The 12,135-nt window shown below is 49.8% G+C and overlaps 1 protein-coding gene across 1 annotated transcript; it reads right to left on the bottom strand.

Moving 5' to 3' along the window:
* Positions 1-598: 598 nt before the first annotated feature.
* On the bottom strand, positions 599-2,690 carry LOC127342210 (S-type anion channel SLAH1). Its single transcript, XM_051368161.2, has 2 exons — positions 1,752-2,690; positions 599-1,100 (listed from the first exon to the last, which is right to left on the bottom strand). Exons 1-2 carry the CDS (start codon positions 2,643-2,645, stop codon positions 819-821), a joined length of 1,176 nt encoding a protein of 391 aa, XP_051224121.1. The 5' UTR covers positions 2,646-2,690; the 3' UTR covers positions 599-818.
* Positions 2,691-12,135: the final 9,445 nt, after the last annotated feature.

The following is a 12,135-nucleotide window of genomic DNA, read 5'->3' as shown; positions in this document are numbered from 1 at the left end:
TAATCCTGTGTACATCTTGTACAACTTCTCCTTTGTTTTTTTTTATAATTAATAAAAATTGCAGTGGGGATTTTCCCCACTGTTTCACCCTCAAAAAAAGGTAATGATATATATGTTCACTACCAACCATGCACAGATGGTGCGCTATTCTGCTAGCTAAGCTGGACACGACAACTACCTACGCAACTAATCTGTTCAATGTTCATCCACACAAAAAGAAGGAAAAAACTCTTATCGATCATGACGATTGACGTATATATGCTCAGTGTATCAGACAGACCGAATTAGAACCCAATTAATCAGTAGTGACGTATTGCCATGCCTCTCAGGCCTCTTAATTAGTAGTGGCAACCGGCAACTGGCAACAAGAGGCTCCTAGCTGGTTAACATCCATGGGTATAATGAGAAACGACAAGCCAAAAGACCGAGACCACAGGTGACATCCCAATGTCCCATGGCTCTCATCTGAGCCAGCGAAAGGATGACCTCTGTACGTACGTACGTACCTGAGATGAGATACAAGACAGGAGGTCAATGTCGTCAAGGACACATCGATCTCGATCACCCCTGGATAAGCACATTTCGTACGATCGAAACATGGGACTCCCAATCGGCATCATTCCGATTCCCCAAGTGCGCAGCATGACAGCCGAAAGAATCGTTTACACCACACGCACGTCTCCACCGGTTGGCATTAATTACGTACCTACGTACATTAGTTACACACGCATATATGCAACACCTAGTTGAAATGCTATGCAAAGTACATGTACAAAGTATGCATATATGCGTACACGACCAGAATTGATCTTCCCACGCTAGCTGCTGGGTGTTCGTCGTGTGGGCAGCGTGGCAGCTGAGAAGGGGTCGTCGTGCGGCAGCAGCTCGTTGGTCCGGAAGGCGGTAAAGACCATGAGAGCCAGGGTGACGATGACGGAGAGCACGGCGAGCGCCAGCATCAGCACGTTCGCCGCCGGCTCCCTCACCCCCTCCGCATACTCCGCCGCCGCCAGCGCTAACACCGTCAGGGGGAAAGAGTAGGCCCACCACGCCACGCTGAACCGCCGCATCGCACGCTTGAACAACGTCGGCCGGGACACCTGCATACAAGCGTGACACAACATTAGATCGATGCACCAGCCAACCCAACCAAAAATCTAAACTAATAATAGTAGATAGGCAATAAATTTTAACATGTGCACAGAAAAACTGTTTACGTTTCCATCTCCGCAAAATATTTAGAGTTGTTAATTAGAAGCACGTACTAACATGCATGATTAGATTCATGATTAGTTGGCAATGCGTCTATAGGCACTATGATCCTGCTGTGATCTATCAGGGAGTGGGGGTGATGTGAGTGGCCATGCAACTCAACCTAGGTTTAATCTTTTTTTTTCCAAGGGGAAATATATTCCTTTGCACGGATACAAAGGAAAAAAAAGTGGATATACTTCACGTGGCATCTAGTGGCATCCTGCAGACATAGTCACCTAGACGTACGATCCTAGTTGGAGTTCCCAGCCAACGACGATCAAAAGCAAAAGCGATGGATGGACAGAGAGGCCGAGAAAAGCCTCGATCGAAGTGGATGGAACATGGAACGGACTGAGTTCGATCAACCTGAAAGTAACACTACTTCTTTCGTTCTATAGACTCGTCCCTACTGGTAATATGTTCACCCTCTGGATCATGGATCATGGATCATGTACCCAAATAAAAGGAAAGGTAGTAACGTAACCGTGTAAAATTACCAGGGAGGCGAAGAGGAAGAGCGAGAGGAAGAAGAGCATTTTGCAACCGGTGTCGAAGGACATTGAAATGGAGCACCAGGCGAGGGACGCCATGCTCGGCGCGGCGAAGAAGAGGAAGAAGACCGGGCGGAGCATGGCCGGCAGCGAGTCGGAGCCCAGGAACCGCTGGTACAGCGTCACGAACAGGACTAGGTAGTGCGCAGCGCCGACCGCGAACATGGCCACGGCGCCCTCGTGCCACCCCATCTTCGCCGCCGCCCGAGCCGTCACCAGGTTCGCGATCACCGTCATGTGGCTGGCCGGGTTGGCCACCATGGACAGGAACTTCCGGCCGCGCGTGAACCATTGCCCGTACACCTTGACGTCCAGCACGAGGATCGGCAGCGAGAAGGCCCACCACAGCAGGTGGTACGACGGCGCCTCCGGCCGCAGGAATGGCGTGGCCTGCAGGAGCAGCAGCCAGGAGATCCAGGGCGCGAACAGGTAGTTCATGCCGACGTGGTGACGGAACTCGGCGCGGACAGCGGGGAATCGGAGCACGCAGCGCGCCGCGTAGAGCGCGCACAGCGCCACCAGGGTGAGCAGCGCCAGGCACCAGAGCAGCGCGAACGCCGCCGACGGCAGGGACCGCGCCACGGGGCGCAGCGCGCTCGGCTCCGTCGACGAGTCGCTGAGGGTGCGCCATAGCAGCGCCTGCCCGCTCAGCGCCAGGCTGATGCGGAAGTAGCCAGCGTGGAACCGAGTCAGCATCGCGAACCGCGATGCCAGCAGCGGTGGTGGCTTGTTGGGCGCCACCGACGCTTTCAACATCGAGCCGTCATCGTCGGCCAGCGCAGCGCCCTTGGGGCTCAGTTCCTGTCCGCAGGGTTTAAGGGTACCGGAGGTGGTTTCCATCGTGATGGATCGATGGCAGAGGGAACCAAGAATGTGGTGTGCTTTGTAGGAGGAGCTCGGTATTTATAGGTGGGCTACGAGCAAGCGGCTGGGGAGTGTGACCCGCCTGTCTGACTGTTTGTTTCAAGTGTTCAGTTCTAGGTAACATGTGGGAGAGGCAGTAACCGAGGGCGGTGGTTCTTCTCCTGCTTTTCACTTTCGGGTTTCCAACTATTTTGTTGTAACAAGATTGAACTGCATGCGTGATGATGCGATGCGATGAGATGCGATGCGATACGATTAACAATGCTGATGCTGGTTTTTCAGTGGCGCAGCTGATGGTTCACATTTTGGGAAACTAGCAAGGATGGCGTGGCGGCACGCCACGCCCATGATGCTAATTTTCTAACATAAGCTATGCATTTCAAGCGTAATGTTCTAAGCGTTTGGTATAACATGTTGTTTCTCTTGTTGAGACTCTAGATTTTATCAGGTACCTAACGCGTCTGTTAGGATTTTTTTTCGTATCTGTTGATACGGAAAAAAGCAGCAGAACGCAGTCAGAGGCGATGCCACGCCGTGCAGGATGGATCCGGGGGTCTTACATTCGCAAAGTTCTACGGCATTCAGAGATTAAATTGCGACTGAGCCGTTCTGAGAATATATTGTCGAGTGTCTTTTTCTACTGCTGAAATAGAACATTTATTCGAGTCAACGGATTACTTGTATTTTGTTTATTTTGTCCTCCCCATGGGAGTATACAAAGAGTTATTTCATAACTCGAACATATGCTCACTATGCCTTTTTTAATTCCATCGGATACGCGACCAGCATTCCCGATGGGAGTAGCCCCCGAGGCTACAGCCAAGTGCTTGTACTTGGTTGTAGGCTCACCTTTTTAATGCTGCTATCGCTATATTGTCAACTTCTTCCACTGCTTTCATCTTTATCGGGTGCGCGACCAACGCTCCCGATGGGAGTAGCCCCCGAGGCTACAGTCGAGTATTTATACTTAGCTGTAGGCTCAATTATTTTGTCTTTTTTGAATCATCCCCTTATCAAACTCCTTACAAAAGTAGCCCCCTAGCATTTGAGTAAAAACTTGTATTTCATCAAAAGCTCCCGAAATTCCCAATAATACTCTGTTGTCGCCAATCCTCCCAGCACTGCAGCCGAACCTTTTGTATGACATCAGTACTGACGATAGCCACGATCGCTGTATTGGGAAAACGCGAGTTCTGTCCAGTCACTGACTTGTGGGGCCGAAAGTCTGCGGTTTTTTACACGTTACGCAAGTGGGGGACACACTTCCTCCGTTTTTTCTGGCACGCGCGCTGTAGCGCCTGTTTAGTAAAAATACGTTTTTACCCCTGGAACCACGTGTAGAGCATCAAATCAATACTCCCACCATCCAACGGCGCAGCGTTTCGCTGGCCTGGCATAAATAGTCTTCTTCTTCCTCAGGAATACCCTTCGTTGCGCCGCGCTCATATCCTCTCTCTGTGAAAAAACTTCCATTGCAACCAAACAAGCTCCTGCGCTCGTCCTCCTCCTCAATCTCTCCAACGCCAACGTTGATGTCACCACGGGCGAGGCTCACCAAGCCCACCACTCCCGAAACAAGCATGGCGCCACAAGATCTGGAGGTTTCCGAGTGGGAGAGATCCAAGATCTCAAACCAAGACTCAAACTTGATGAAGAAGCTTGGTTTGATGAAGAAGGAGGGAGCGCTAATCTTCCCCAATGAAGAAAGCTTTCCGGCGCCCCCCATCCAATATCGGGTAACCTTTGTCGACCACCTCATCCACGGTCTCTCCGCTCCTATCCATGAATTTCTTCGTGGATTGCTTTTTGTGTACGGGCTGCAGCTGCACCAGCTGACTCTCAATTCTATCCTCCATATTTCTATCTTTATCACCCTCTGTGAGTGCTTTCTCGGGACCTAAACGAATTGGGCCCTGTGGAAACGCATTTTCTGCATTCGCCGTAACAGCTCCCACAGCATCGCCTACAATATAGGTGGTGTTGTTATCTGTGTTCGTCCTGACATCGATTATTTCGACGTCAAATTCCCCGACTCCGTCCAAGGGTGGCGCAGGAGATGGTTATACGTCCGCGAGGAATGCTCCGACTCGCTTGAATACAACATCACCCCCTTTGATGGTAGCGCAAAAAACTTTCGGCGCTGATCCTGGGGCGCAGAAGCCAATGAAGAAGAGAAAACGGCGACAAATGCACTGATGAAGCGCATCCACGAGCTGTAGAATACCCGAGGGAAAGAATTATCAGGTATTCATATCACTGCGCACTTACTTAGGATTAGGGTGGAGCCTCTACATGCTCGCAAAAACCCTCGGTGGATGTACGCTGGCGATAAAGACGTCGACCGCATATCCAAAGATCTCTCTGTGAAAGATTTGGAAAAGCTTGCCCGTCGTGTTTCATCGCTAAGAAAGAAAGATTCGGTTCCATCCTCTTGCCGAGTGGAGCCGTACAGCAGAACCAATCCCCTTCCCAAGGTAAATGACTTGGCCTCTCGCAATTTTGTTTGCATTTAAAGCTGTCAGCAAGAATATTGGCATGGAGGAGAGCACAGACTTAACAAGAGCCATGCATCCGTCGCGATTCAGGAACTTTCCTTTCCATGGGTTGAGACGAGCCACCGCCTTGTGGATATAGGGTTGAAGGTCCACCCGCCTAAGTCTTCCGAGGGAGAGGGGCAACCCCGGGTACTTAATGGGGAAGGGGGTCATAGTCGCCGGGAAGTTCGTTAGAATCTCCTCCAAGTTAATGTTGGCGCATTGGATGGGGGAGATGGAGCTCTTGGTCGCATTGGTCACGAGGCCACAGACTTCCCCAAAATTTTGCAGAATGCTAACCAGGCCTTCGACATCATGCATCGTGGGAGAAAGAAAAATGGCGGCATCGTCCGCATAGAGCGAGACCCTGTGGCCCTGAATGCCACCTGGAATAGCAGACAGCAGGCCGGAGTCTGTAGCCTTTTCCAGAAGTCTCTGAAGTGGGTCGATGGCATTGTCGAACAGGAGAGGCGAGAGCGGATCGCCCTGACGAAGGTTACAACCATGCAGGATGTTCTTCCCAGGGATTCCGTTGAGGATAATCCTAGAGGAGGCCGTGGAGAAAAGAGTCATCAGTAGGGCCCTCCATCTTTGAGGAAAGCCAAGGTGTTGCAAAAGATCTAGCATGTAATCCCCATGAACCGTGTCGAAAGCCTTGGCGATGTCCAGTTTGATGAGGAGGGATGGGGTTTTGCTATGGTGTAACCTACATGCGGTGTTCCTAACGTACATGAATTTATCGTGGAGTTCTCGTCTTGATGAAAGCGCTCTGGCTTTGGAAACAATGTCGTTCATCTTCGCGCTGAGATGCCGTGCCATAGCTTTGGCGATGATCTTCGGGACCACATGGATGAGACTGATGGGCCCGAAGTCAGAGATGGACTTGGCCCGTCCTTCTTTGGTACGACACTACTAGGAAAAGGCCTAGCCCTAAGATGGGTGCTAGTGGCGCACCAGGAAGGCAGTGCGCCACTACTACTTAGAAGTGGCGCACCAGAAAGTGGTGGGCCACTGTTACAAATTTAGTAGTGGCGCACCTCTTCTGTCGTGCGCCATCACTAAAGGGCAGCCTGAGCCCAGGTTCCTTACCCAACCTAGTAGTGGCGCACTGCCTTGAGGTGCGCCACTGCTGTCTTGACTCCCTATGGTGCACTTCATAGTGGTGTGCCACTGCTAGGAGGTGGCCAGGGCCACTTTATAGATGGGAGCCTTACCAATGGCGCACTGCTGTGGTGCGCCACTACTAGCTATGGCGCACCACTCTGAAGGTGCACCACTACTAAGTTGGGCAGGTGTTGATGGTGGTGGTACCAGGTCAGCAGTGGCGCACCACCTAGCAGTGCGCCACTGCTAACCTGGGACCATTTCCTACTTTTCCCCCTTCCCCCACATGTGCCACCCACATTTCCCAAATACTCTTCCACCACCAGCTCCCACCAAATCTGGATCTGCTCGTGTTGACCCTCCTCCCCACCTCATTTTCACCTCTTCATTAAACCAAATTATGTTGGTAAACTTAATTTTCTTGATAGGTAAGTAAAGGGTGAAGCTTTCTATAGCTCAATACCCTACTCAATCTCAACTTTTTTCCTCATCCAACACTCTCGGTCTCGCCGTATCGGTAACTTTTTTGGTTTTATGCTTTGTGTGTGACCGGTTACGATCGTCTTGCACACGTGTGTGTGCATACATGTTATGCGAAGCTCCACATGTGTTGTGCATGCGCTAAGTGTCACGTGCATGTGTGTTGTATGTGAAGCCTCCACATGTGTTGTATATGCGAAGCCTCCACACATGTGGTGCGTGTTTTTGTTTGCAGGGATTTGAAATGCGATGGAGTTGCCAATATTTTGCTGAAACGTTGATTCATTTCCGTTTCAGTGAATAATGGGCATACTACGCATATACATATGTCCTATTTTTAGGCAAGGTCATGCCCAAATTTTCTTTTGGTATACTATGATATCCATTTTATCTATACCCGCAGGCGACCATGGTCCGCATGATGAGCGAAGGCGTTGTGGCTAGGTTTTTGAAATCCGCGACGGCCGAGATGATTAGAAATAACCAAAAGGAGATAAGATCTCTGTGTCAAAGATGCAAGCTGACGAGCCTTATGGACCCTAAAGCCGATATGGTGCGGGACCACCTTCTCTTGCGTGGTTTCATGGATGGCTATCGGTGGGAAGGCGACGAAGATGATTATGAATTTTTCCATGGGATTTCAACAAGAAATAAGGAAGGAGGTGAGCAACATGTAGAAGATCTTGGACATGATCAGGATGTAGAAGATCCCGGACATGATCAGGATGTAGAAGATCCCGGACATGATCACGATCACAATGTAGGAGATCCTGGACCTGATGATGAGGAAGATCAAGATGGAGGTCATCATGACAATCATGAAGATGAAGACGATGGACCATCGTCGATGGACTGGGTGCAGGACCCTTATCTTCAAGAGCTGCTTCTCAAGCAGACGAGTACCGCAAGAGCTGCCACCCGAGAGAAAGCCAAGATGGATCAACTGGAGGTAGACGCGGTTACTCCATTGTATGAAGGATGCAAGCCGGAGGATACCCTCCTAAAAGTAACGCTCATGGCTCTGGAGATGAAGGTAAAGCACAAAATGACTGACACATCCTTCAACGACAACATGTCATTCTAGCATGAACATCTTCCCAAAGGTAACACTTCTCCGACTAGTATCGAGGAGGCCAAGAAAATCGTGTGTCCTCTGGATTTACCACACGTGAAATACCATGTGTGCTTGAACGATTGCATCATTTATCGGGACGAGCACGCGGAGTGTACTATATGTCCATCGTGCGGTGTCAGACGGTACAAGAAGGGGAAGAAAGCTCCTCAGAAGGTGGTGTAGTACTTTCTGATCACTCCTCGTCTCCAACGGTATTTCGCGGATCCTAAGCAAGCAAAGCTAATGCGCTGGCATGCGGAGATGAGGAAGGGAGAAGATGACGCAGATGATCCGAAGAAAAAGAAAAAGGACAAGATGTTGAGACACCCTTCGGATGCTAGCCAGTGGAATGCGTTGAACCTCGAGTACCCAGAATTTGGGGACGATCCTAGGAACATAAGGCTGGGCGCGAGCACCGATGGAGTCAATCCGTTTGGCAGCCAGAGCAGCACGCATAGAACCTGGCCCGTGTTTGTGTGTATGTACAACCTCCCCCTCAGTTGTGCATGAAGAGGAAGTACATTCAAATGAGTATGCTAATTGAATGGCCGAAACAACCAGGGAACGACATCAATCTGTATATGGCGCTTCTGAAAGAGGAGCTAGCCACGCTATGGGACGCGCCTGCCAATACGTGGGACGCCACCGCGAAAGAATGTTTCCCTATGAGAGTCGCGCTGCTCACGATGGTGCACGACTTTCTCGGTACAGATATGTCGCGGGGGCAGGTGGTCCACGGATTCAATGCATGCGTCAGGTGCATGGATGACACAACGTACCGCCAGCTAGAGAGAGATCCCGGGTCATCGAAAACGGTGTTCATGGGACATCGAAGGTGGCTTCGCGATGACAACCCATGGAGGAAATGCAAGGATCTGTTCGATGGTCAAGAGTCAAGACGAACCCCGAAGATGGCCACGTATGAGAAGCGGCGAGCAAATAGACGAGCTATTGAAAAATTGGCAAGAGTGCCCACCGCCGGGAAAGAAGCGAAAGGCGCCGGAGCCGCTGCTTAAGGTATGGAAGACGAGGTCTGTTTTTTGGGACATGCCGTAATGGAACCTACGTGTGCCTCACAGCCTTGATGTCATGCACATCACGAAGAACGTGTGCGAGAGTATGCTTGGTACCCTCGTCAACATGCCAGAGAGGACCAAAGATAGGCCGAAAGCAAGGTACGACTTGGTATCAATTGGGATCAGGGAGGAGCTTCACGCGGGACGCCCTAATGATGATGATGATGACATTGACGATGATGAGGCGGAGGACACACAAAGTCGTTGCAAGGGCAAAAAAGCCAAGAAGATCGAATATTACTGCCCCCACCCCCGCGTGCTTCACTCTAACTTAGAAGGAGATCGAGCAGTTTTTCGACTGTCTCCTAGGAGTAAAACTTTCTTACGGTTACGCGGGGAAGATAAGCAGGTACCTAGACAAAGCGAAGCACAGAGCGGGATGAAGTCTCACGACTGTCACGTGCTGATGACGCAGATACTTACGGTTGCAATCCTTGGGATCATGGACGCGCATGTCCGTGAAATGCTTTTTGGCCTATGCGAACTTTTTCGACGTCATCTCTCGGAAGTCTGTTGGCATGAGGCAACTTAGAAGGCTACAATAAGAGATCATGGTGATACTGTGCAAGCTTGAGATGTACTTCCCGCCCGCATTCTTCGACGTTATGGTCCATCTGCTGGTACATATCGTGGAGGATATCATCCAACTGGGGCTGACGTTCCTGCACAGCATGATGTCGTTGGAAAGGATGAATGGTGTCATCAAAGGGTACGTTCGCAATAGGGCATGTCCAGACGGAAGCATATCCAAGGGCTTTCTGACCTAAGAGTGCATCTCCTTCTGCACGAGTTATCTAGAAATTGAGAATCCCGTTGGTCTGCCCGTAAACAGGCACCTCGGGAAGCTCGCTAGATGGGTTCACCGCGAGGGTAGCCGCGAAATGCATGTCGAATTCAAGGGTCGAATCGCCGACTTTGAAAGAGCAAACCTAGTCGTGCTACAACACATAGACGTGGTCGATCCTTGGGTGGTAGAGCACAAAACCTTCATCGCAAAGACGTACAATGATTTGGGCCAACAGAGGACGGATGGAGATATAATCAAAGAGCATAACTCAACCTTCACGCGGTGGTTCAAGGACCAGATGATAATGTACCCTATAGACGAGGATTCTTCTGCGGAAGAAAAACTCATATTCGCCTTGTCACAGGGCACCGAACACAACCTGGTGACATTTCAGGTGTACGATATGAACGGCTACACATTCTACACCGAGGAAAAGGACATGAAGAGCGATTATCAGAACTCCGGGGTAACGATGGAATCCTACATTGGTGACATCAAGCAGAGATACTACGGAAAGATCGAGGAGATCTGGGAGCTGAGCTACGTCGGAGAGAATGTGCCGATGTTCCGTGTCACATGGGCCAAGAATGTCGTAATACAAGACCGGCATTTCACCACCATGGTTATACCCGAAGCCAAATCCAAGACAGCAGGCGCAAAGGTCACCGCGAAATATGAGCCATGGGTACTAGCTTCCCAAGTGGACCAATGCTTCTTCATTACCGACCCGCAAAAGCCCAGCCGTGTTGTCGTGAGGAGAGGCAAAAGGAGCATCGTCGGAATTGATGGAGTCGCCAACGAGCTAGACTTCGACCAGTACGGTGATCCGAAGATGGAAGATGATGACGACAATGATGAAGAACCATACACAGCAAGAAGAAGCAGGACCACCCTACCTAAAGGCCGTCCATTCAAGAGAAGAAGTCAAGGAGTTCCGGGGCTAAATTATTCAACCGCGAGAAAGAAGGGCAAGAAGATTGTGAAAAGATAATTATGTATCATTTTCTTGTATGAATAATGGATGTCATATTGTTAATCTACACATTGTACCGATCAAAATAGACATATGCTGTCTACTGTTGGCTTCTTTTCCTGTAGACAGTGTTGAGCCTCCAAGAGAAGAGGTTTGTAGAACAGCAGCAAGTTTCCCTTAAGTGAATCACCCAAGGTTTATCGAACTCAGGGAGGAAGAGGTCAAAGATATCCCTCTCAAGCAACCCTGCAATTACGATACAAGAAGTCTCTTGTGTCCCCAACACACCTAATACACTTGTCAGATGTATAGGTGCACTAGTTCGGCGAAGAGATAGTGAAATACAAGTAATATGGATGATTGTAAGTAGTAATTGCAATCTGAAATAAAGATGGCAGCAAGCAAACATGTAACAGAACTTGTTGGAAACGGTGTTTCAATGCTTAGAAACAAGGCCTAGGGATCATACTTTCACTAGTGGACACTCTCAACATTGCAATCATAATTGAATATAAATATAAGCACTTCACTATGCTATTCTGAATTACTCTCTGGCAAGATAACGAACACTAATTCATCATGTAGGCAAACCTTAAAGATGTATTCCCAAGTACTAATAAACACCTCACGCTGTCACTGTGAGCATTCATAGGAGGTACTAACACACCACAATTTCATGGAGACATCCAACTCAAATCATAACCCAGTGAATAAGTATTCTGTGAAATATAGCCTAAGAGACCCACACGGTGCACACACTGTCACCTTTACACACGTGGGACAAGGAGTCTCCAGAGATCACATAAGTAAAATCCACTTGAATAGCATAACGACATCTAGATTACAAAGCTCATGATATGGATCTCAATCATGTAAGGCAGCTCATGAGATCATTGTATTGAAGTACATGGGAGAGGGAGATGAACCACATAGATACCGGTACAGCCCTTAGCCTCGGGGGAGAACTACTCCCTCCTCATCATGGGAGACAACAGCGGCGATGAAGATGGCGGTGGTGTCGATGGAGATGCCTTCCGGGGGTGATTCCCCATCCCGACGGCGTGCCGAAACAGAGACTTCTGTCCCCCGAATCTTGGCTTCGCGATGGTGGCGGCTCTGGAAGGTTTTCCGTATCGTGGCTTATTCGTCTCGAGGTTTTAGGTCACCAGGGCTTAAATAGGCAAAGAGGCGGAGTCGGAAGAGTCCTGGGGGGGCCCACACAGTAGGCCCCCCCTTGGCCGCGCCGCCTTGTGGGGTGGGGCCCCCTGGCTCCCCTCTGGCCCCTGTTCGGTGCTCTGGAAGCTTCCGGGAAAAATAAGATACTGGGCGTTGATTTCGTCCAATTCCGAGAATATTTCCTGTGTAAGATTTCTGAAACCAAAAACAGCAGAAAACAGG

Source organism: Lolium perenne, chromosome 3 (genome assembly GCF_019359855.2).
Source record: "Lolium perenne isolate Kyuss_39 chromosome 3, Kyuss_2.0, whole genome shotgun sequence".
NCBI classification, from domain to species: Eukaryota; Viridiplantae; Streptophyta; class Magnoliopsida; order Poales; family Poaceae; genus Lolium; species Lolium perenne.
The sequence above is the reverse complement of the archived record's forward strand: the minus strand, read 5'-3'. Positions and strand labels throughout refer to the sequence as shown.